Here is a 20,790-nt window from a genome sequence, read left to right as displayed (position 1 = left end):
CTCCAGAAGTATGAGGGAATAAATCTCTGTTGTTTAAGCCACTCAGTCTGTGGTGTTTTGTTTTGGAAGCCCTAACCCATGAATGTGCCCAGGCTGGAATATACCTGCCCATCCTAACATTTATTGTGGCTGGATATTCCTCCTTGGGGGGAAGATTTCTGATTTAAAAGTTCTGGGAGAAAGAGATTTTTGTCTTCCTTCTGGAATCCTTGGCCCCATTTCCGTTGAAAATTTTGAAGATTCTCCTGCAGAGGCCTTGCAGATGGCCTTTTGTGAGGTACAGTCCAGTGTGTTCATTTCTGATATGGAAGTCAGGTGTGGCTAAATCCAGCTGCAAACAGCCAGGCTGGCAGTGCAGCATACCCAGCTTTGAGCCTTGGAGAGAAGGAACTGGTTTTGATGTCCATCCATACCTGAGTGTACAGTGACCCCAAGGCAAACGTGTGCTCTGAAAATGTCATTTACGTCATTAAAAACTGAGGTCAAACACCACCCCAGTCTCATGAGCACTGTTAATACTTTAATAAATTGCTTATTCACTTTGTTTTGTTTCCCCATAATTTTTTTCCCAAATCATTCAGTTCATACAACCTGTCCCCTCTTTTTCTCACTTAATAATAATACATCAGCTCAATGCCTAGCACATCGGAGGCTCGCAATAAATCCTCGTTGCATAAATGAGTTACAAGATCTTAATTACTGTGTTAGTCCCCTGGGGCTGCCATAACGAATGACTACAAACGGGGTGGGGGGGAGGGTGCTTAAAGCAACAGAAATTTATTCTCTCATAGTTCTGCATAGCAGAATTCCAAAATCAAGGATAGGCAGGGTGGGTTCCTTCTGGAGGTCCTGAGGGTGGTACCTCCCTGGCGGTTGCTGGCAATCTTGATTTATAGATGATCCTTCCATCTCTGCTGGGTCTTCACATGGCCGCGATGTCTCTCTGTGATGATCTCGTCTCAAGATCCTTACTGTTATTACACCTGGCAAGTACCCTTATTTCAAGTAAGGTCACATTCCTAGATTCTGGGTGGACGCATCTTGTGGGGGCTATTATCCAACCCCCTACCATTACTATCACATTATTTTTATGACTTGATTTTTTTATCAAAAAATGTGCAATATCAAGAACCATGGAAAAGTATGAAGATATGAGGCCAATAAACACCCATATTCCTCTGCTGACAGACAGCCGTCACTGACAGCAGTTTAACATCGTTTCAAACCTCTCTTTATGGACATCTACAGAAACATGGAGATAATTTTTATTAAAATGAGATCATATTCTACATTCTAACAAAAAGCATCAACATTAATTTTATTTTAATTAAAAAGAATGAAAAGAAATCATAAATGAAATGGAAGGAATTCCTGAACTTCACATAAATATTTTCTTCACCCCCAAGACAAATTAGTTTCTACTCAGTTCTTCTGTATTAAGCAAAAAGATAATGAAAAAAATTTAAGCAAGTGGAGGCATTTTAAAAAATTCACATTGATTTAAATGGCCATGTCCGGTTCTATCACCAATACAGAGTAACCCATTTAACTGCGGATATTTGGGTTGTTTGCATATAGGCTTTTCCTTTTGTGTTTAAAATTTGTTTCGAGCTGAATTCATCAGCTTTCTCAGGCTTACTCAACTTTGAGTGGCATCAGCTGCTAATACACCTGAAAGAAGATCGTGTCCTAAGACAGCGTGTGTGAAGATGATGTTTGCAAAATCATATCATAAAGTGAACCATTTCAGAGTGAACAATTTGGTGGCATTTAGCATATTCACAATATCATCATGCAACTGCCACCTCTATCGAGTTGCAACACATTTCGTCCCCTCCAGAGGACACCTACACCTATCAGCAGTCCCTCCCCATTTGCCCTCCTCCCAGCCCTCTGGCAACCGCCAATCTGCTTTGTCTCTAGGAGTTTGGTCATTAACAAACAAGTGGTAGAGCATGTGCTTAAAATATATGAAGCCCTGGGTTCAATTCCTTCAAGGAAAAAACCAAACAACAACGTTTATTAATATTATAGGCCAAAAACGGTAACTTCTGTTTTACTTCCCTTTATTTAAATACTTGTAAGAGTAAATCTTTCCCATATATTTTGTTAACACTTGTTAATATTTTTCCTACTCTGTCAGTTCTTTCATTGCTTGTTGACTGTTAACTATTGGTATTTTAGGATTTTTCTTAATGATTTGAATGAATTACTTCAATAATAAAGAATATTAATCCTTTTCCAGAGTTTCTGAAATATTTTCTACAGACACCAATGTAATACATGTATACAGTTAACAAAAAATAATATTTAAAGACTTGTAATGCAGAAAACATCTTTTCCATTTTTTCAGTAAAGTCTGGCAAGGCCTCTGGAATCCTTTTTTCTTTTTTTTAATTGAAGTAGAATCAGTTACAATGTGTCAATTTCTGGTGTACAGCACAATGTCCCAGTCATGGCTATACATACATATATTTCTTTTTATATCCTTTTTCATTAAAGGTTATTACAAGATATTGAATAGAGTTCCCTGTGCTATACAGAAGAAACTTGTTTTTTTTTTTAAATATATATAGTGGCTAACATTTGCAAATCTCAAACTCCAAAACTTACCCCTTCCCACCCTCTTTCCCCTGGTAACCATCAGATTGTGCAATCCTTTTATGATGACTGATAGTTCGATGTGCTGCTGTACATCCTTTAGAGTTTAATCTCTTTTACTTTTTTAAAATACATATACCTTTTAAGTCCATCAGGATGTTATTTCCGCACACATAAGATGAGAGTCTAAATAGGTATTTTTAATGTAAAAGAGACAGTTCTTGATCCAAAATATTGGATCCAAGTTATTGATTAGATGTTTCATAGTTTCAAGATTTCAATCAAACACAAGGAAGTGTAAAGAAGAGAGAGACAAGAAAAGATCAATAAACTCCCTGCTCATATAAATCCTGCAGGTATTAAAAAAAAAAGAAGATGAAGTATAAGGTTTAAAAATCATCATAATAATAAAAATATGTGAACAAATATATGCATATATATGCATGACAGGGATATTGTGCTGCACACCAGAGACTGACATATTGTAACTGACTGTACTTTAATTAAAAATAAATAAATAAATAAGTAAATAAACAAACAAAAAAATTATAATAGTTGCGAGGAGCAGAGAAGGAAAGACTTTCCCCCTCCCCACCGAGGCTGATATATTTATGCTCATGAGTAACTGAAAAACTATGCTCTACACTGGAAATTGACACAACATTGTAAACTGATAACAATAAAAAAATGTTTAAAAAAAAAAAAGAGAAAGGGGAGGATGCAGTAAAGGATTTTAGGAAAGACATAATGGGCCATAGAAGAGTAAATGATACCCCGTGACAAAGTCCGTCTGGGTAAGGTGTCCACCACTAGGCTGCTGTCAAGTGACTGGGGTCAGTCTTCCAGATTGGGGAAACTCCCGGAGAAGGGACTCTACGGCTCCTGAGTTCTTCGTGGAGGATCTGTCTTTGGGCAGAGGGGGAGTTCCGTGAAAGCGTCTCTCTGCAGCTGCTGTTTTTCAAGTGGGGATAGCTCAAAATAATCAGTACACCAAAGTGGCACGTCCTGAACTCCTTCAGGAGCCAGGGGGCGCCCGACTGCTGCTTTTCACGAAAGCGTGATTGTTCTTTAAAAATAATTAAAAAATTTTTTTAAATGATATAAGTGTATAATTTTGGTAAAAATTGAGTAAGGAAGAAAGGAAGGAAGAGAGAGAGTGAATACTAATACTAATAATAAAAAAGAATAAAATTCAAGCAGTCCAGAAAGGTAAAGAATGGAAAGTTGGAGTCTCACCACATCCCAGTCCTTCCCAGAGGTAACCAGTGTCTAGACTAGACTGTGATTTGTGTGCCCTTGGACAAGTTTCTGGGTCCTCTCTCTGTGCCTGCATTTCATCTGTCTGATGTGTGACAGGTTAAATGACTGCGCAGGTGGAAGCGCTTGTGAATACTGCCCAGTACCTGAGGGGAGCTATATAATGTTAGCTATAGTTGTCGTCACTGTGATCTGATCAGAAATATAAGTATGAATACACGCACCTTATATATTTATGCTTTAGTAAAAGTGGATCTCTAGGTCCCACTGCTGAGTACCCAGCTTTCCCCACCAGCAATTTCTGCGATAGAAAGGTATCCTTCACAGGCGCCCGTGTTTACGCGGATACTAGAACAACGGTGACACATACGACCTCATACATTTATCTGTAGGTCATGGAGAGTTCTGGAAAAGATGCCTTAAACAAAGTATTTGTGTGTGGTTAAAAGCATCATCCAGTCTCCCCGTCGGGGAATCGAACCCCGGTCTCCCGCGTGACAGGCGGGGATACTCACCACTATACTAACGAGGACAAGCTGCGCTAGGGGTTCTACCGCTGGACTCATATAGAAATAGTTTTCCAGATGCTGCATCCATCCACTCTGGATTCTGGTCTCCACAGGCGCAGTACCAGTCGCCCCTGGCCGGCGGACTTCCTGGGACCCGAAGAAATCTGCTTGAGTTGATGAAGGTGCTAAACATTCAGAACGGAAGGAACGTATTCAAAAGGAGCGAAGACGCCACTTCCTACATCTCCAGTCCGAGAAGGGGCTGTCACTAGTCAGGGGATGTAGCTCAGTGGTAGAGCGCATGCTTTGCATGTATGAGGCCCCGGGTTCAATCCCCGGCATCTCCACTTTATGCTGTTTTATTTTTTTCCCCATCTAAGTCACAGTTACAGCACCAGAAGTGAGAACAGGGAGGGGAACCCAAATTCCCCCCGTGAGCCAGCCTAAAACGCGAGCTCGGTTGGAGAGGGCGGCACTTGCAAACTCCTCCGGTCTCAATCACAAGACGCCCATATCCCCCTCCCCTGGAGATTCGGGCTCAGGTCAGCAGTGAGCGGCATTTTCAAACACTCCTAGTGATTTTTGTCATCAAGCAATTACAAAACACTGAATTTCTAAGGAGGATTTTGCAACTGGCCGCTCAATCAGTGACTCCTGAGCCCCTAGTGCCAAGAAATGTGGACACCTTGAGCACCTACTGGGTGCCCAGGTAGTGTCAAATACACTTGTATCCCCAGATTAGACAAGCAGGGTTTCTCAGCTCTCCTGGACTTGATATTCCAGTTTAGGAAACTAGCTGTAAGTTTTACGAAGACAGTAAATAGTGATGAGATGAAGACTGAAGGGAGAGGATGTGGGGTCTGCGGTAGATAAACTGTCAGGGAGGCCTGTCTGCAGAAATAGAGGACATGGCAGGTGCAAAGGCCCTGAGGTTGAACAGGAGGCAGGGGTGGGGTTGTGTGTGTGAGGAGACGACTTTGTTGAAGGGACAGGAAAAAAGCCCTGTGCACGTTTAGTGAATGAGGGTAGGAGGGGGTCGAACTTTCCAAAACCCTGGAAAGCCTGATGCAGGGGAATGACATCGTAAGATACAGGTTTTAAGACTCCCTCTGGCTGCCATGTGGAGAATACATCAGAGGCCAGCAGGGAGGATGAGACCAGTGAGGAAGCCACTGCAGTGGCTCAGGCAGGAGTTGGTGGAGTCTTGCTGGGGGGGGGGGGGGGGCACAGCAGTTGGAGGTGGGGAGCACAGGGGGGTTCTGGACCAATTCTGGAGGTGCTCTTGCAGATGGCTTGGATGTGGAGTAGGGGAGACCTCCTACTTTGGGGGCACACTTGGGTTAATGGTCAGATTGTGGAGAAAGTGAAGTTTTAGAATATTTAACATGTATCCTTGTTGTTTTGTCTTATATGTGTATTTATATTATGTAATTTATGCGTTTATATTATACTAGCACAAACTGATACAGGAAAAATACCTAATTAGAAGTGAGAGAAAATCTTAACACCAAAATGGTGGAAGATTCAACTCCCAGTTGGCCTTGAGGATTGAGAAGGCGGGAGGTTTGACTTCTAGGGGAACTTGAGCTTCAATATATGCTCATTGTAACATATTAGCATGATAAATAACACGCCCACAGGTGCCATGACAGTCCCAAGGCTGACCACAAAAGGTCAAAGAGTGGGCGGTGGCCTACTTCCTGGGAATCCCAGCCCCTTCCTCAGGTTGTTGGAATGCCCCACTTGTTGGCCTGTGAAGCTACCAAGCCCATAAAAACTGGCAACACCACACCTCATGGCCGCCTCTCCCACTCCCTCCTCTTCGGAGACGGCCCGCACCCTGTCTATGGAGTGTGTACCTACTTGTACTTCAACCTGAGCACCCAACCCCCACAACACATGGCCTTTCTCTTGCCTTATACTCTATGCAGTATGTATCTCTCTAAATAAATCTACCCTCACTAAAAAAAAAAAGTGAAAATCATCTTCTACAGGCTCACCACTAACATGTTCATGAGCATCCACCCAGATTAATTTCCACATCGCGCGCGTGCGTGCGTGTGTGTGCATGTGCATGTGTGGCAGGGGGGTGGAGATTCGCTAGAAGGACTCAGTAGACTCAGCGGACGGCTGCTATCACAGCTAAGGTTTATTACACCCACATAGCCGGAGGGGAGCTGACCCTCGGGGAGGAGGTGCCCCACTCCACAGGAGGAGACGCAAGCCCTGGGGGCCCTCCCTGGCTGGGGACACCACATGCCCAGGGAGTGGGGAGCCCGCTCCTGCTCTCCACTGCTTCGCCCTCCAGCCCTGCTGCTCTGCAAGGGACTAATGTAGTCCACAGAGCACATTCAAAATGGGACCAGTCTGTGGATAAAACTGCTATCCACCCTGTAATCAGTAGTTACAAAAGTCAGCCCTGGGGTCAGACTGCCCAGAGTAGCTGCAAGCTGTGTCCAGAATTGAGCCGAGATGAATGAGGGTGTCTAGGGGATCGACCTGCCTCCCAGGAGCAGTCTGGAGCCGGGGTGCCCAGGCTGGGAACCGGCTGCTGCCAGCCCCCTGGGTCCTCAGGCCAGCCCTTAGCCCCGCAGGCAGGCGGGCCCACACTGGGTCAGCGGTCAGGGGTGGGCGGCCATGCTTTCTCGACGTCGGCGTGCATGGCCTGTGGGAGCCACTCGCAGTACTCAGCCATCAGGTCTGCAGGGACGGAAGGGAGGACAGTCAGAATGGCTCTGGGCCTGGCCACCCTCTGCAGGGCAGATCCTCCCTCTGACCCTGGGTTCCCTCGGTGGCCCCATCCTGCCCCCTCCCAACCCGTGGCTTGGGGGCACCCGCCCTGCCCAAACTCACACTTGGGGTTTTTCCTCCAAGCAGCCAGCAAGGCATCTCGGCAGTTGGCTCTCTCGGCAACAAGGGCTCTCAGGAGGCTCTCTGTCCTGGGCTGCAGCCTGTGGGCGGGGATGCAGGACATGGACCATCACGAATCCCTCACGCTGGCCACTGCCTGGCTTGTCCTGCCCAGGACGACCCCTTCCGTCCAACATGCTGGGGGTGTTGGCCGGGTGGAGCCTCCCACCACCTGGGTCTTGGCTGACTCTGATCCGCCCACCCAGGCTGCTTCTGCACATGGCGCTCGTCCCATCGGAAGCCTTTCTCCAGACTTGTGCCTGGCTCACAGCCCTGCCTCCCCTTAATCTGCTCAGTCAGGCTCTCCTGACGCCCCATCCCCACGTCCTGCTTTGTCCCTTCACGGCTGCATCACCAGCTGCCACGTATACTAGTTGTTCTGTTGAATGTCAACCTCTCTGCACTGGACTGTCCCCGCAGGAGAGGGTCATGGCTCTGTCCCAGTGTGAGAACGTGTCCGGCGCAGAGCAGATATTTAAGACCAACCACCGAGGGGAAGACTCGGTGGGCGGGGGCGCCTGGACCCACACCCCCATCCCGAGGCCCGGGGGCGCTGGTGTGTGTGCGCATGCGTGCCTGCCTGATTCCTGCACCCTAACCCCTGGCACTGTCTAGGATGCCAGCTCCAGGAAGAGGGAGGCATCTCCTTGGGGCTGGAGCCTGTGCAGAAAGAAAGAAAGTGGAGGGGCAGGGATAGGAGGCGACCAGGAGGAAGAGAAGGCGGGGGGCTGAGGACTGGGGGGGATTGGGGTGGCTATGTGCTCAGCTGGCAGAAGCCCTCAGGGGCTCAGGTGCACAGGATGCCTCCTGCTGGCACCTGGCAGCTCTACAGTGGGTTGACCTGTATCTCTCCAAAGGTCCACGTCCACCCAGAACCTCAGAATGTGACCTTATTTAGAAAGAAGGTCTTCGCAGGCATAATTAAGATGAGGCCACAGTGGAGAAGGCGAGCCCCGAATCCAACGACTAGAGTCCTCATAAGAAGAAGAAGAGTGAACACAGAGAAGAGGGAAGGTCACGAGAAGACAGCGGCAGACGGGAGTGATGTGGCCATAGGCCAAGAAACTCTGGAGCCACTGGGGGCTGGAAGCGGAAGGAAGCACCCTTCCCTGTAGCGGAGGGAGCACAGCCCTGCTGACACTTTTATTTTGAACTTCTGGCCACAAATTTGAGAGAACAAATGTTTTAAGCCTCTCAGTTGGCAGGAATTTGTTCCAGCAGCCCCAGGACATTAACACCAGCTCCCTCCACCATCGCTTGCCCGCCCCGGTGCTCCCGGGAAAGCCTGTACCTGGCCCACGTCTTCAGCATTGTGCTGGGGCTAGACAGCAAACAGCGCTTGTACGAGGCCAGCTTGTGGAAGACCTGGGGAGAGACCACAGAATGGGGTGAGGGGTCCGGAGCTCACGTCCCACCCACGGTGCCACGGAAGGGAACGAGGGAGCCGCTGGCTGCCTACCTGCCCCTCCAGCAGAACCCGGGCGAAGTGCTTGTAGCAATCGATGCCCTCCGGAAAATCCACCTGGACTGCGGGGAGCGGCCAGCCGACGCGATCTGGAGCAACGCAGCTGGTGGGTAAGGGCCTCGAGGGAGTCCCACAGCCCTTCAGTCCCGTCCCTGCCCCAAGGGGGCCTGCAGTCTGACACCACCTGGGAGGGACATACACACTTCCCAGGGCACACAGGATGCAGGACAGTGTGTCTACTGGAGCCCAAGGCCACCGGGAAGCCATCCCAACTCACAGAACACGCTGGCCCGGTGACACAGCACCCGTCCCTTCTCGGGGCAGTAGGTGGGGGGTGGCTCCTCCAGAGGCTTGTCAAACTGGCAGTAGGAAGGCAGCAGGACCGGGATCCACTGGACCTCCACAGTCGAGACACCTGTGGACCCGACAGACAGGGTGGGGTTCAGCAAGGGGCTCGTGGGTTCTCCCTCCACGGTCCCAGAGACGCAGCTCGCCAGAGCCATGGGGGTCAGGAGGGGCCGGCCCCCAGGCTACCTTTCATGTACATCTTGGTGGTCTCCACTATCTCCTGGTAAACCACAAACTCGGGGAGTTCCTTGAAGAGGACGGAGCTGGGGTGGATGAAGACGGGGTCATCGAGGAGGGGGGTCTGCGAGAGAGGCGGTGGGTGGGCATGAGTTGGGGAGACAAACGAGCACCAGGCGAGACTAACCCACGAGGATCCAGTTACAGCACAGTCAGCATGGCTACACCAACAAGGTGTCCGCACAACCAAGCAGGGGTCCTGCCAAGCGGGACCCGCCTCCAACACGTGGCGCTGAGAGGAGGAAGCTAGACCAAGAGGCCACACAGTGTAGGGTCTCATTTACGTGAAACGTGTGGAACAGCAGATCCGTAGAGACAGCAGATTCACGAGGTGAGATTTGCAGAAAATGGGGAGCGACTGCAATGGGGACAGGGTGTCTTTTCAGGGTAATGGAAATGTTCTGAAGTTAACTGTGGTGATGGCCATACCGCTCTGTGAACAGACCAAAACCCCGGAACTGCACGCTTCACAGCGCTGAGTTGTATGGGATGTGACTTCTATCTCCGTTAAATGGAGCTGGGGCGAGGCTATCACCCCAAGGGGGAGTGACTGCACTGTCCGCCCCACACTGGTGCTCATTGGGAGCTTCCCCAGAGCCCGCAGGACCCGTGACCGAGGAGGACAGGTCCACACAGATCCAAGGGCCCTCCCCTGGCTGCCCTGTGCTGGGACGTGGGACAGACGGAGGGCAGGGAGCGGGAGCACGGCGGGGTGGGGAGCCCGGGCGCGGCGACCAGCAGGCGGCCCGTCCCCCAGCCCGCGTCCTACCTTGTAGGCGTTCTTCCACTTGTCGTCCAGCAGGTCCTCGCTCTGGACCCGGCGGGCCAGGTGGTCACCCAGGCCAGCCGTCACGATCTGCCGCAGGTAGGTCACTTGGCTCTCGGAAGGCGGCTGCATCTTGGGGTCCACGAAGAGCCCAGCCTCGGGGCACACGGCATTGACTGCGGGGAGAGCCAGGGGTGAGGACGGCGAGGCTGGGGCTGGCTTCGCCCGGCCTCCTGGAAGGTCCCGCACCACTCAGGGCAGAGCTCTGGCCTCAGCCACCTGCTTAACTCAGCCACTTCCGACTGAGGCCGCCAGGGGAGACGAGGACCCAGCAGGGCAGAACCAGCGGCCCACCCATACCTACGTCTGCCTCTCCTTAGGACAGGACCCAGTTCCTCTGTGGGCAGCAGACGGTGCTGCTACAGCCCGCACTTGGGTTCCCTGTTGGCCTTGGGGCAGGGAGCTCGCCCGCCCAGGAGACAGGAGGGACGGCCCCTCTGCACGGGACAGCATCAAGAGCACCTCCCCTCGAGCGCCGAGCGCTGCTGAGCCCAGGTGTAAGGTCCAGGGCGAGGCCTCATCCTTCTGCACGAGAGAAGGATGTAAAGCTCTGGGAGGCCTTGAGGGAAGGAGAAAGGAGACGGGGCTTCAGGCCCTGCTGCTGGGAGGGGCAGGGGGAAGACCGAGAGGCGCAGGACGGGGAAAGCAGGCAGGGAGAGTGCGCTTTCTGTTCTCAGGTTTGCAATGTACACCTCCTGCTGCCTTCCCTACAAAACCTTCAGTGAAGTACTCTGTTTGCCTTTAAAGGGAGGAAAGAAAAGAAACAGGAAGGAAGCCTGACCCTGGGACAGGACGCAGAAGACCCACAGCCCCCAGCGCTGCCGGGGGTTCCTGCCTCCCACACCCGGCCCTGGTGTGGCTTCAGGTCCAGTCCCCACCACTCAGACCCCCAGGAGCAGAAAGTGAGGGCTGAACTGCCAGCTGCTCCCCAACTCCAACAAGAGGGGCCCCCTCGACTGCTGGAGAAACAAACCAGGGCTCACCCTACTCAGCAGTGGGGACCCCTGGAAGAGGCTGCTGGGCGGGAGGTGTGGCCAGCAGCTGGTCCAGGCCAGAGCTGGGACAGGGGGCGGCGAGAGGGACATCACCAAGGAAAAGAGAAGACGGACAGACAACCCGGTGGGAGAGCATGTGTGTCACTGCTTGGCTCATGTGCGTGCGTGTCCTCCAAGGACCACAAAAGAACTAAGCACTAAAGTACCTTTCAGGGGGAGGGTATAGCTCAAGTGGTAGAGCGCATGCTTAGCACGCACAGCGTCCTGGGTTCAATCCCCAGTACCTCCTCTAAAAATAAACAAATAAACCTAATTATCGCCCCCCCCCCGAAAAAAACTAAAAAAAAAAGTAAAACATATTTTAGCAAACAGATGAATTCACAAATACGGAATCTGTGAATAGCGGGGATTGGCTCTATGTGGATGACGTCACTCAAAATGACTTTAACCATCAGCAGGGCCAAGTTCTCTGCCGGGAACTGCCCGAGGCTGGTGCGGGGCCGTACCTGCCGTGGTCAGCTGGCCCCGCAGGCGCCGGATCTCCATAATGGCCTTGTACCGCAGCCCGTTGGCCTCGCAGAACTGGGGGGAGCAGCCTGCATACTCGCAGGATCCCACGGCACCTGTGGATGAGGGAAGCACTCACTCGCTGCCCAGGTCCCGTTCCTGTCTGACCCACCCCCTGTATGCCCACGCCGGGCACTCACCCAGCAGCACCATGAGGTCTCCGAGCTTCCGGGAAGCTCCTTGCCCCGCCCAGATCCTCTTCATCTGGGCCACCCGGGCCCGCCTGCCCTTCAGCTTGGTGAGCTCCTCGTCGCTGGCAGCCGGTCTGCAAAGACAAACCAACCAGGCTATTGCCCTGGCCGCCCTCAGCCACAGGGACTGGGAACACACTGGTTACTCAGGACAGGATCAGAAAATGCCTGGTAGGGGTCACCGATTAACGTGATCATAGTCTTAAAATCTGGCACAAAATTCACCTCCAGCAGCCAAAAAGATTAAAATTACGCATTCCTCCTAACCCAGCAATTCTAGGTCTAGAGATCGATATAAAGAAATAATCCAACAAACGAGGAGCATCGCACATCACTGTGCTGCTTAGAAACAGAAATGAAATATCCACCGAGTGTGAGCTGGATAAACGAATTACTCTTGTGGTTCCCAGACCTACAGATAACAGCTGACACTTAGGTAGGTGTCAGGCACGGGGTGAAGTCCTTTGCTCACGTTAACTATCTTAACTCTAACAATTTCTCAATGATTCACATCTCGTCCCCGTTTTCCAGACAAGGAAGATGAGGTACAGAGAGGTGAAGTCACCTTCCCAAGGCCACACAGCTGAGAGCGGCAGAGAGAGCCTGGAGTCCAGGAGGTCTGGCTCAGACTCTGGGCTACCGAGCCTTGACCTCAGCATTGTTTGAGGCGTTTTATTAAAACAGAGTCCCGCAACAAGGTCCTGCTGTGGAGCACAGGGAACTCTACTCACTACCTCGTAATAACCTATAATGAAAAAGAATATGAAAAAGAATATTTATATACGGATAACCGAATCACTAGGTTGTACACCAGAAACTAACACAACATTGTAAGTCAACTATGCTTCAATTAAAAAAAAACAAAAAAGAAAAACAATTCTAGAGAGATCAGGACACTACCAGGCACCAGAACATGACTCAGTGAGTCACTTGTGCCCCAGAAGCCTGGGCTGCACGTCCTCTCTTGGCCCAGGCAACCCCTGAGTGCCCACCCCCGGCCCCTACCTGTCCAGCTCCTCGAACAGCTCCCGCACAGTCATGGCGGCCACAATGGTGATGGCGTAGGGCAGGCAGCCGTGCTGCCGGCTCAGTGCCAGCATCTTGGCGTAGCGCGGTGCCACGGGGAACGTGGCCATGGTCCTGCCCAGTGCGGTGATGGGGCAGCTTAGCCGGGACCTCTGCAGCTGCTTCACCCTGGGGGACGGAGGTCGGGGACAGGGACGCCATGTGGAGCCTTTAGCAGCGGGAGGCCTGGTGCTCAGGTCAGCTCGGGAGAGGGGAGAGGGCCGAGAACGGGGCGGGATCTGGGCTCTCCGCTGCCCCCCAGGCCTGGCCCTACCTCTCTGTTTTCGGGGGCGCCTCCAGGGCACCCAGCGCGATCAGCAGCTCCTCCGCAGCGATGAGGGCCTCCACAGAGGGCGGGGTCGGGAAGGGGAAGTTGATGACCTGGGACACAGGGAGACAAGTGACCGTGGAGGAGGGGGCTGCAGGAGACTGGGGGCCTAGTGTCTGCCCTCCAAGCACCATGCACACTCAGAACACGGGACACGGGGCCCTGGGCACGCTCAAGGCCCACGCGCCAGGGGAACCCCCTCCCCTCATTTATTCATGTCACCCACTCGCTCAGGAGCACGTACAGAGCACACGTGGGCCAAGGGCTGCTCCTGGCAACGGAGGTCAGGGAAAGCAAGAGGAGGGCTGTGCCTCCAGGGAGCTGTCATCCAAGCAGGACGGGCCCAGATGGCAGGCGAGCACACACGGGAAAGAACGGCATCACAAGAGTAGATGTGCCCACCAACGAAGCAGGTAGGGGACAGAGAGTGACCGGGCTCGGGGTGATGGCACCTTAGAAAGGCTGACCAACTCAAAACAAGCGCGCAAATAAACGCCTGAACACAAGTGTTCACGGCAGCGCCGCTCACGATGGCCGAGAGGCGGAAGTCGCCCAAATGCCCACCCGCAGACGGACGAAGGACGGCCCATCCACGTGACGGAGCACAACTCAGCCAGAAAAAGGAACGAAGCTCTGACACACGCTACAGTGTGAACCTTTGAAACATGAGCTTGAGTCAAAGAAGCAGACACAAGAGGACAAATATCGTATGATTCCATTTATACGAGGTGTCCACAGTGGAAAATCCTCAGGGACAGAAAGCAGGCCTGTGGTTGTCAGGGGCTGGGGGGTGACTGCTGATGGGGAGGGGGCATCCCTCAGCCTGCACCACCCCTCCCCTCCTGGAGCAGGGGAGAGGCGGGCGACCCCTGCATGGGGGAATGTGAAAACTGAGTGGGCAAGACATCCTGCGAGCCCCAAGGTCACCGACAGCCCTTCGCTCAGTGGGTGCAGCACTGCCGAGGCAGGAGTCCCAAGGGAGAAAGCCAGGGGGCTGGGCAAGCACCACGCGGCTCAGCACCCCAGGCTCCCGGGGCCGCAGGGAAGGGGGATCAGCCTGTGAGGGGTGGGGCCGCCCTAACCCACCAGACTGGCCACAGGGACCCTGGCAGATCGGTGGGGTGATGCAGGGCTGGGGCTGCGACTGACCTTTTCAATGTTGAGAGCTTTCATCTGAAGGATCAAGTCTTCGACGGGCCTCCGGGTGATTTCAGGAGGGGGGAACTTCTCAAAGTCACCAAAAACTGCAGATGAATAGAGCCTAAGAAGAGAGAAGCAGCCGTGATAAGAAATCTAAGTAAATAACAAAGAAACTCAGCCCAGCTGCCTGGCACTGAATCTGGACTCGGCCACTCACTAGGCAAGGTACCTACCCTCTTCCTGCCTCACTCTCCTCACCTGTGAAATGGGGCTAACACAGCAGCTGCCCCCTCGGGGTATCACGCACTCAGGACTTAGACGAGGGCCTGGCATGCAGCACGCGGTAGATTTGAGCTACTCTATTTCTTACTAGTTTCCTTTGCACAATCTCTCAATTTTCCTTTTTTGCAAGTTAAAGCAATGTTGAAAAGAACAGCATAAAGCTATTTAAAAAAAGACCACAGCACACAGACTGGGAGAAAATATTTGCCGATGATTCCTCTGACGAGGATCTAATACCCAGACTAAACAAAGAACCCCTAGCACTCCTCAGCCAAAAGATAAACAAAAATAAATGACAGATCTGCACAGACACTCCTCCAGAGAACACAGGCACACACGCTCAGCATCATCAGTCACGAGAGAAGCGCCCACCAAGACTACCGCGGGATCCCCCCTCACACCTCCCTCTTCGTAAAGCGGAAAAATACAAGAGCTGGTGAGGATGCGGAGAAATGAGAGCCCTCACACACTGCTGTTCACAGCAGCCGCTGTGGAAGAGTCGGCGGCTCCTCAAAATGTTAAATGTAGAGTTACCATATAACCCAGCAGTTCTTTCTTTTCTTTTTTTAAAAGTAATTTTTCTCCTTTCAATTTTATTGACATATGCTGTGTACTTTTTTTGGGGGGGGGGAAGTAATTTTTTTTTTTTGATGGAGATGCTGGGGATTGAACCCAGGACCTCGTACACACTAAGCAAGGACTCTATCTCCGAGCTCTACCCTCCCCCTCAACCAGCAATTCTACTCCTAGGTATACACCCAAGAGACAGGGAAACAGATACTCAAATACTTGTACATGGATGCTCACAGTAGCACTATTTACAGTGACCAAAATGTAGTCGGAACACAAATGTCTATTAACAGGTGAGTGGATACGTGAAACGTGGTCCATCCAAGCAATGGAATATTATTCAGCCATTAAAACGAATAGAGTTCTTTGTGAATACTCTTGCTCTTCTGATTCTGTAATAATCTGGGCAGGCTAAACATCCACTGTATTAAAACCGTTCAGGGGGAGGGTAGAGCTCAGTGGTAGAGCGTGTGCTTAGCATGCACGAGGTCATGGGTTCAATCCCCAGTGCCTCCATTAAAGTAAATAAAACTAATTACTTCCTCCAAAAAAACAAAAAAAAAATTTAAAAATTAAAAATTAAAAAAAAAAAGTTAAAAGTAAAAGCAAACAAACCAACCGACCATGCATGTGTGCCAGACCTACTTCTTTACCTGGGTCTGGTTTTATAAATGTTGGTGATAAACCAACTTTGATTTATATGATGCATCTTATGTCGGAAATGTCTGTGACTCCAGGTATCTGATCAACTCAAGAAATGACAGCACAGCTGGTGTAATAACTTTTGAAGATGACCATTGTTAATTTAACGATTACCAGTTGCCAGTAAATGGATTGTAAAATTATTGTGTTTAATATTCTAGGGGAAAAAAAAAAGGAATGGAGTTCTGACACAGGCTACAACCTGGATGAACCTTGACAACGTGAAGCTCAGTGAAAGCAGCCAGACACAAAAGGCCACATGTTGTCTGATTCTAACTGCAGAAAATGTTCAGAGAAAGGAAACCTGGAGAAACAGGAAGTAGGCTAGCGGTTGCCAGCTGCTGGGGGTGGGGGTGGGGGCAGGGAGGTGTAGGAGGGGAACCAGTTCATGGGTGTGGGGGGTTTCTTTTGGGGTGATGAGAATGTTTGAAAATTAACAGTGGTAGAACGTGTGCTTGCACGCTCTCTGTGGTTGCACAACTCTCTGAATATACTACAATGCACAGAACTGCACACTTTAAAATGGTGAATTTTATGCTATGTGAATTTTATCTTGATAAACCTGCTAATAAAACAAAACAGGAACAAAGGTGCCTGACATCAGTAGCAGAATAAACAATCAACGCAAGTGCTTGGAAGCCACCCCAACAAGGTGAGGGGAGCACTCCAGGGGCAGTTTCCCGGATGACACAGGACCCCCTTTTCTCGCCTGTGGGTGGGTGACTGCTGCAGAGTGGCCCCAAAGTCCCTGGAGAAGCCTGGGGAGCCCCACCTGTAGCAGTGGCCGGGCTCTGTGCGGCCCGCGCGGCCCGCCCGCTGATCGGCCGAGGCCTGGGAGACCCAGGTGACGCGGAAGGAGGACACGCCGGTGACACGGTCGTAGTGCCGCTTCTTGACCTTCCCGCAGTCCACCACGTACTTGATGCCCGGGATGGTGAGAGATGTCTCGGCCACGTTGGTGGCCACAACACACAGCCGCGTCCCCTCTGGGGGAGGTTGGAAGACCTAGGATTGGGGGGGGGGGTTGGGCAGCAAGAAAACTGACCTCTGTCCCACCAGAATCAGGGAAGAATTTGTGGGACAGAGGTCAGAGATACGGGGCAAAGCCAGGAAACTTCTCTCCATCAAAGAGAAGTCGGCCAGGCTGGGCAGGGCCTGGGAGGTCACCAGGTTGACACGTTCTCTCCTTGCCTCTGGCCACTGCTCCCAAACCAAACGTGGGAGGTGCTTCTGTTCTCCAAGAAGGAGATTCCAACACCCTCTCAAAAATCTGGGGTACTGATCCAACAGCTGACGGGGAGGATGACCCGGGGCCTGACCTGCCCCATCTCAACGCCCTTAAGTGCTCCCCCATCCACCCCCTCCCCCGCCCAGGCTCCGCACTGTTACCTGCGCCTGCCTCTCTGGGGCCAGCAAAGAGTAGAGTGGGAGCACATGGAGGGGAAGCGAGGCGTCGGGCTGCTCACCTGCAGGAAAGGCAGAGGCGCGCTGCACCCAGCACCCACGGGCAGCAGCCCAGCACCGTGGCCTGCTCTGCTGGAGGGGACCTTACGCCAGCCCCGCTGCCAGGGTGCTTGACCCTGGAAACAGGCTGCGGTCCCTCCTCCTGGGAAGAGCCCTGCTCTGGTGCTGCTGCAGCGGGGCCTGCGTGGGGGCTGCTGCGGTTTCGCCCCCCCCCCCCGAGGCCTGCATGCACCCAGCAAAACCTAAGCCCGAGTGGTGCCCCCACACAGATGTCTCAGGGTCCCTTCTGTGCCAGGAGGTTTTAGGAGCTCGGGAGACAGCAGGGGGCAAAGCCGGCAGAGACCCCAACTCTCCAGGCTCCTCACTAGTGAGGGCCCGCCGCCTGACCCAGAGCCCAAGTGCTGGGACCAAGAAGCTGGGGGCTCAGCAGGCCGTGCTGAACGAGTGATCAGGACGAGGCCCCACCAGTCCCAGCCGCACCTCTGTCTGCCTCGTCGTCCCCTAAGTCCAGGTCCAGGTCGGAGCCCAGGGCCTCCTCTTCCTCGTCCATCTCCGCCTCCCTGTCCTCGTCAGCTTCACCTACAGGCAACACCGAGTAACTGTCCAGATTGATGAGGGGCAACGTCTGTGGTAAACGAGACACCAGCACCAGGGGCTGTGGGCGACCCCGCGTGGAGATCGCGTCCCAGGCCCAGCCCCCCAGCCCTGGAGCCATGTGACCCCAAGCAGGTCATGCAACCACCCTCTGCCTCAGTGTCCTCGTCTGAGACTCGGGGACGATCGTGGGACTTCTCTCAGGGCTGCCGTGAGCACTCTGCCAGCTAAGACCCCTGAAGCACCGAGATGGCCCAGGCGTGCTGCAGAAGCAGTAGTGATGTTGGGCAGACGCCCTCGGGTCTGTGCCCCCACACCCGGCCTGCCCCCTCCCCCAGCTCTTCAGCAGGCACCAAGGTCCCTCTCCTTTGTCCCGCCCTCCCCAGGGACCTGGGAAGGCCCTGCTCAGGGGCTCAGCGCCCAGTCCTCTGGAAGCTTCTGCCGGGCCCCAGCACAGCTTGAATGCTTGAATCACAGCCGCCCCACACACCCACCCCCGATAGCCCCTGGAGCAGCACCAGCCAACTCCCTCCACGGCAGGAAGGTTCTAGACCCTCACTGTCCAATGAGGTCCCCAGAGCCCCAGGTGGCTACAGGGCATCTGAAATGTGTCTAAAATGACTGTGGGGTTGAATCCCAACTTTATCTTGTTTTAATCAAATTTGCATCTGCACCGGAGCAAGTTACAGCCACCATGCGGACAAGGGGGCTTCAGAGCCTGAGCGGCCCCCAGCGGCCTCTATGTACCCTGGTCTGGGTCTTCCTTGCCCGCACCCGCGACTTCTTAAATTTCCGCATTTCTTCTACCGAATCCTCCTGGTCGTCCTTGTCTGGGAAAAGATGAGCAGATTAGAGAGAAAGACCTCTCCTGGCTGATACCAGGTCAGCAGAATTCTGACATTCATCGTCCAGAGTCAGGTCACTGCACCGAGCAGCCGAAGCTTGCGGGGGGCGGGGGGGGGGGCTCGGAAGCCCAGGCTGACCGCCTCCAGCCTCTGGGGCGCGGGGCCTCTGCCCCCGGCTTACCTGGCGGCCTGGGCTTGGCAAGTGGGAAGGCTCTCCTCAGCCTGCGGCACAGTGCGTGCACCTCCGCCTGCCCGGTCAGGAACACCAGGATGCCGCCTGCGGGGAGAACCAGGCCCCTCCGTGACCCGCCCGATCACGCCGCAAACAGCGGTTGCTGCGACCCTGTGCAGGCCCCGCTCCGAGCCGGTCAAACCAGGGCTGCAGAGGCCCGGACGAGCACCGAGCAGCTACCTGCCCACCGAGGCGCGGTGACGGGGAGTCAGCAGTCACCGTGCCACCTGGCAGTCCCCTCCCTGGGCCTAAGCCCAGAAGATCGGGAAAGAGACACAAACCAGAACCTGTTTGCGGGTGTTCACGGCAGCTCTGCTCATAGGAGGTGGGAGCGACCCAAGTGCCCATGACCTGGTGAGCGGATACACGGAGCAGGGCCATCCGTACGATGGGACGGAATTTAGCCATAGAAAGGATGAAGCACTGGTTCAGTCTGCAGAGTGGACGCCCCTCAGAAACATCGTGCCAAGTGAAAGAAGCCAGACACAAATGGGCGCACAGTGTATGACCTTTTGTACACTTAAGTTTATGTTTATGTATATTTTATCACTAAATAAATAAGTAAATAAAAAGTAGCAAATTTTTTGTTGTTGAAGTTGAAGTCCCAAGGCAGCCACAGCTGCCTGGGGAACGGGCATCACTTGGGAGGAGAGAAGTGCAGAGCCCTGAGAAACAGCGACGCCTAAAGAGGGGGAAGGAGAGACAGGTGAGACGGAGCAAACCAACGGGGGTGGGGAGACACCTGCAGAGGGAGGAGGTGGGAGCTGTAGAGCGCTGCCCCAAAACCAAGCCCTCTCCACGGGTGCGAAGAGAGACAGCGGTGACCCGGGGAGGGCGGGTTCGGGCGTGGAGGGCGGAAGCCACACGAGGAGCTGGAGTGTGAGGGAGACGCAGGGGCTGAGAACGTGGAGAAACTGTTGGATGCGGAGGGCAGGCGGTAGGGGTGCCCCTGGGGGGGCTGCCGAGGGTTTCCCAAAGATGGCATCTGAAGGCGGTTCACGTGAGAGCAGGAAGGAGCAGGTGGCGAAGGAAGCAGAACGGGGAGGAGAGAATGATCTCGGAGTGACCAGAGGGGGATCAGAGGGGAACGAGGGCCGTGGTGGGGAGCAGAGACACACCTTCCTGACGGGACGGGAGGAGAGGGTGGGCACGGGGGTGGGAGGGGCACTGGCGATTGCAGGTTCGACGGCAGGAAGCTGAAGACACTGCTACGTGAGGTCTAAACGCAGAAAAGAGCTCCCAGGAGTGGGAAAGAGCTAAGAAGGAAACAGAAGACGATGGCTGGGCACGAGGGGGAGGCCCCTGCGTTCACAGACCCCGGTGCACACAGGCAGCTGGGGCGGCCCTGGACCGTGGAGTGAGGGACACTGTGGATGCTCACAAGGAGACGGTGGTGAAGAGAACACAGGAAGGGACGGTGGAGGGTGAGGTGAGAACTAGAGTAAATGAGTGGGGAAGCGAGGACGCTGGGCAGGGAGCCGAGCACTCGGGGATGTGCAGAACCCAACCCCACCCCACCCCACCCCACGAAGGGGAGGCCCTGCTTCCCACACACCCACGGCCCTGAGACTAGCCCAGTGCTGTGCAAGGCCCTCTGCCCAAGCCCTCTGGAGACCCCTGCCATCTCATCACCCACCAGCTCAGTCTCCCAAAGAGGGGACA

At 53.2% G+C, this 20,790-nt stretch overlaps 1 protein-coding gene and 4 non-coding genes across 5 annotated transcripts in view; 3 read left to right on the top strand and 2 right to left on the bottom strand.

Annotated features, from left to right (window-relative positions):
* Positions 1-4,318: 4,318 nt before the first annotated feature.
* Positions 4,319-4,390, bottom strand: TRNAD-GUC. The gene has a single exon. It is a non-coding gene; the product is annotated as a tRNA-Asp (tRNA).
* Positions 4,391-4,642: 252 nt separating this feature from the next.
* On the top strand, positions 4,643-4,714 carry TRNAA-UGC. Its single transcript has one exon. It is a non-coding gene; the product is annotated as a tRNA-Ala (tRNA).
* Positions 4,715-6,496: 1,782 nt separating this feature from the next.
* DHX37 (DEAH-box helicase 37) overlaps positions 6,497-20,790 on the bottom strand; it is a 30,169-nt gene continuing 15,875 nt past the window's right edge. Inside the window, exons 11-27 of the mRNA XM_032471920.1 lie at positions 19,078-19,173; positions 18,799-18,881; positions 17,938-18,082; positions 17,383-17,459; positions 16,766-16,998; positions 14,449-14,560; positions 13,246-13,352; positions 12,912-13,100; positions 11,856-11,980; positions 11,655-11,771; positions 10,097-10,269; positions 9,277-9,391; positions 9,020-9,157; positions 8,737-8,831; positions 8,569-8,642; positions 7,221-7,318; positions 6,497-7,067 (exon numbers count right to left, since the gene is read on the bottom strand). Coding sequence (XP_032327811.1) covers positions 6,982-7,067; positions 7,221-7,318; positions 8,569-8,642; positions 8,737-8,831; positions 9,020-9,157; positions 9,277-9,391; positions 10,097-10,269; positions 11,655-11,771; positions 11,856-11,980; positions 12,912-13,100; positions 13,246-13,352; positions 14,449-14,560; positions 16,766-16,998; positions 17,383-17,459; positions 17,938-18,082; positions 18,799-18,881; positions 19,078-19,173 — 2,063 coding nt within the window. The 3' untranslated portion in view covers positions 6,497-6,981. The remainder of the gene's footprint in view (positions 7,068-7,220; positions 7,319-8,568; positions 8,643-8,736; positions 8,832-9,019; positions 9,158-9,276; positions 9,392-10,096; positions 10,270-11,654; positions 11,772-11,855; positions 11,981-12,911; positions 13,101-13,245; positions 13,353-14,448; positions 14,561-16,765; positions 16,999-17,382; positions 17,460-17,937; positions 18,083-18,798; positions 18,882-19,077; positions 19,174-20,790) is intronic.
* Positions 15,658-15,748, top strand: LOC116661036. The gene has a single exon (XR_004316801.1). It is a non-coding gene; the product is annotated as a small nucleolar RNA SNORA72 (small nucleolar RNA).
* Positions 15,882-15,977, top strand: LOC116661037. The gene has a single exon (XR_004316802.1). It is a non-coding gene; the product is annotated as a small nucleolar RNA SNORA72 (small nucleolar RNA).

This window comes from Camelus ferus, chromosome 32 (genome assembly GCF_009834535.1).
Source record: "Camelus ferus isolate YT-003-E chromosome 32, BCGSAC_Cfer_1.0, whole genome shotgun sequence".
Lineage (NCBI taxonomy): Eukaryota > Metazoa > Chordata > Mammalia > Artiodactyla > Camelidae > Camelus > Camelus ferus.
The sequence above is the reverse complement of the archived record's forward strand: the minus strand, read 5'-3'. Positions and strand labels throughout refer to the sequence as shown.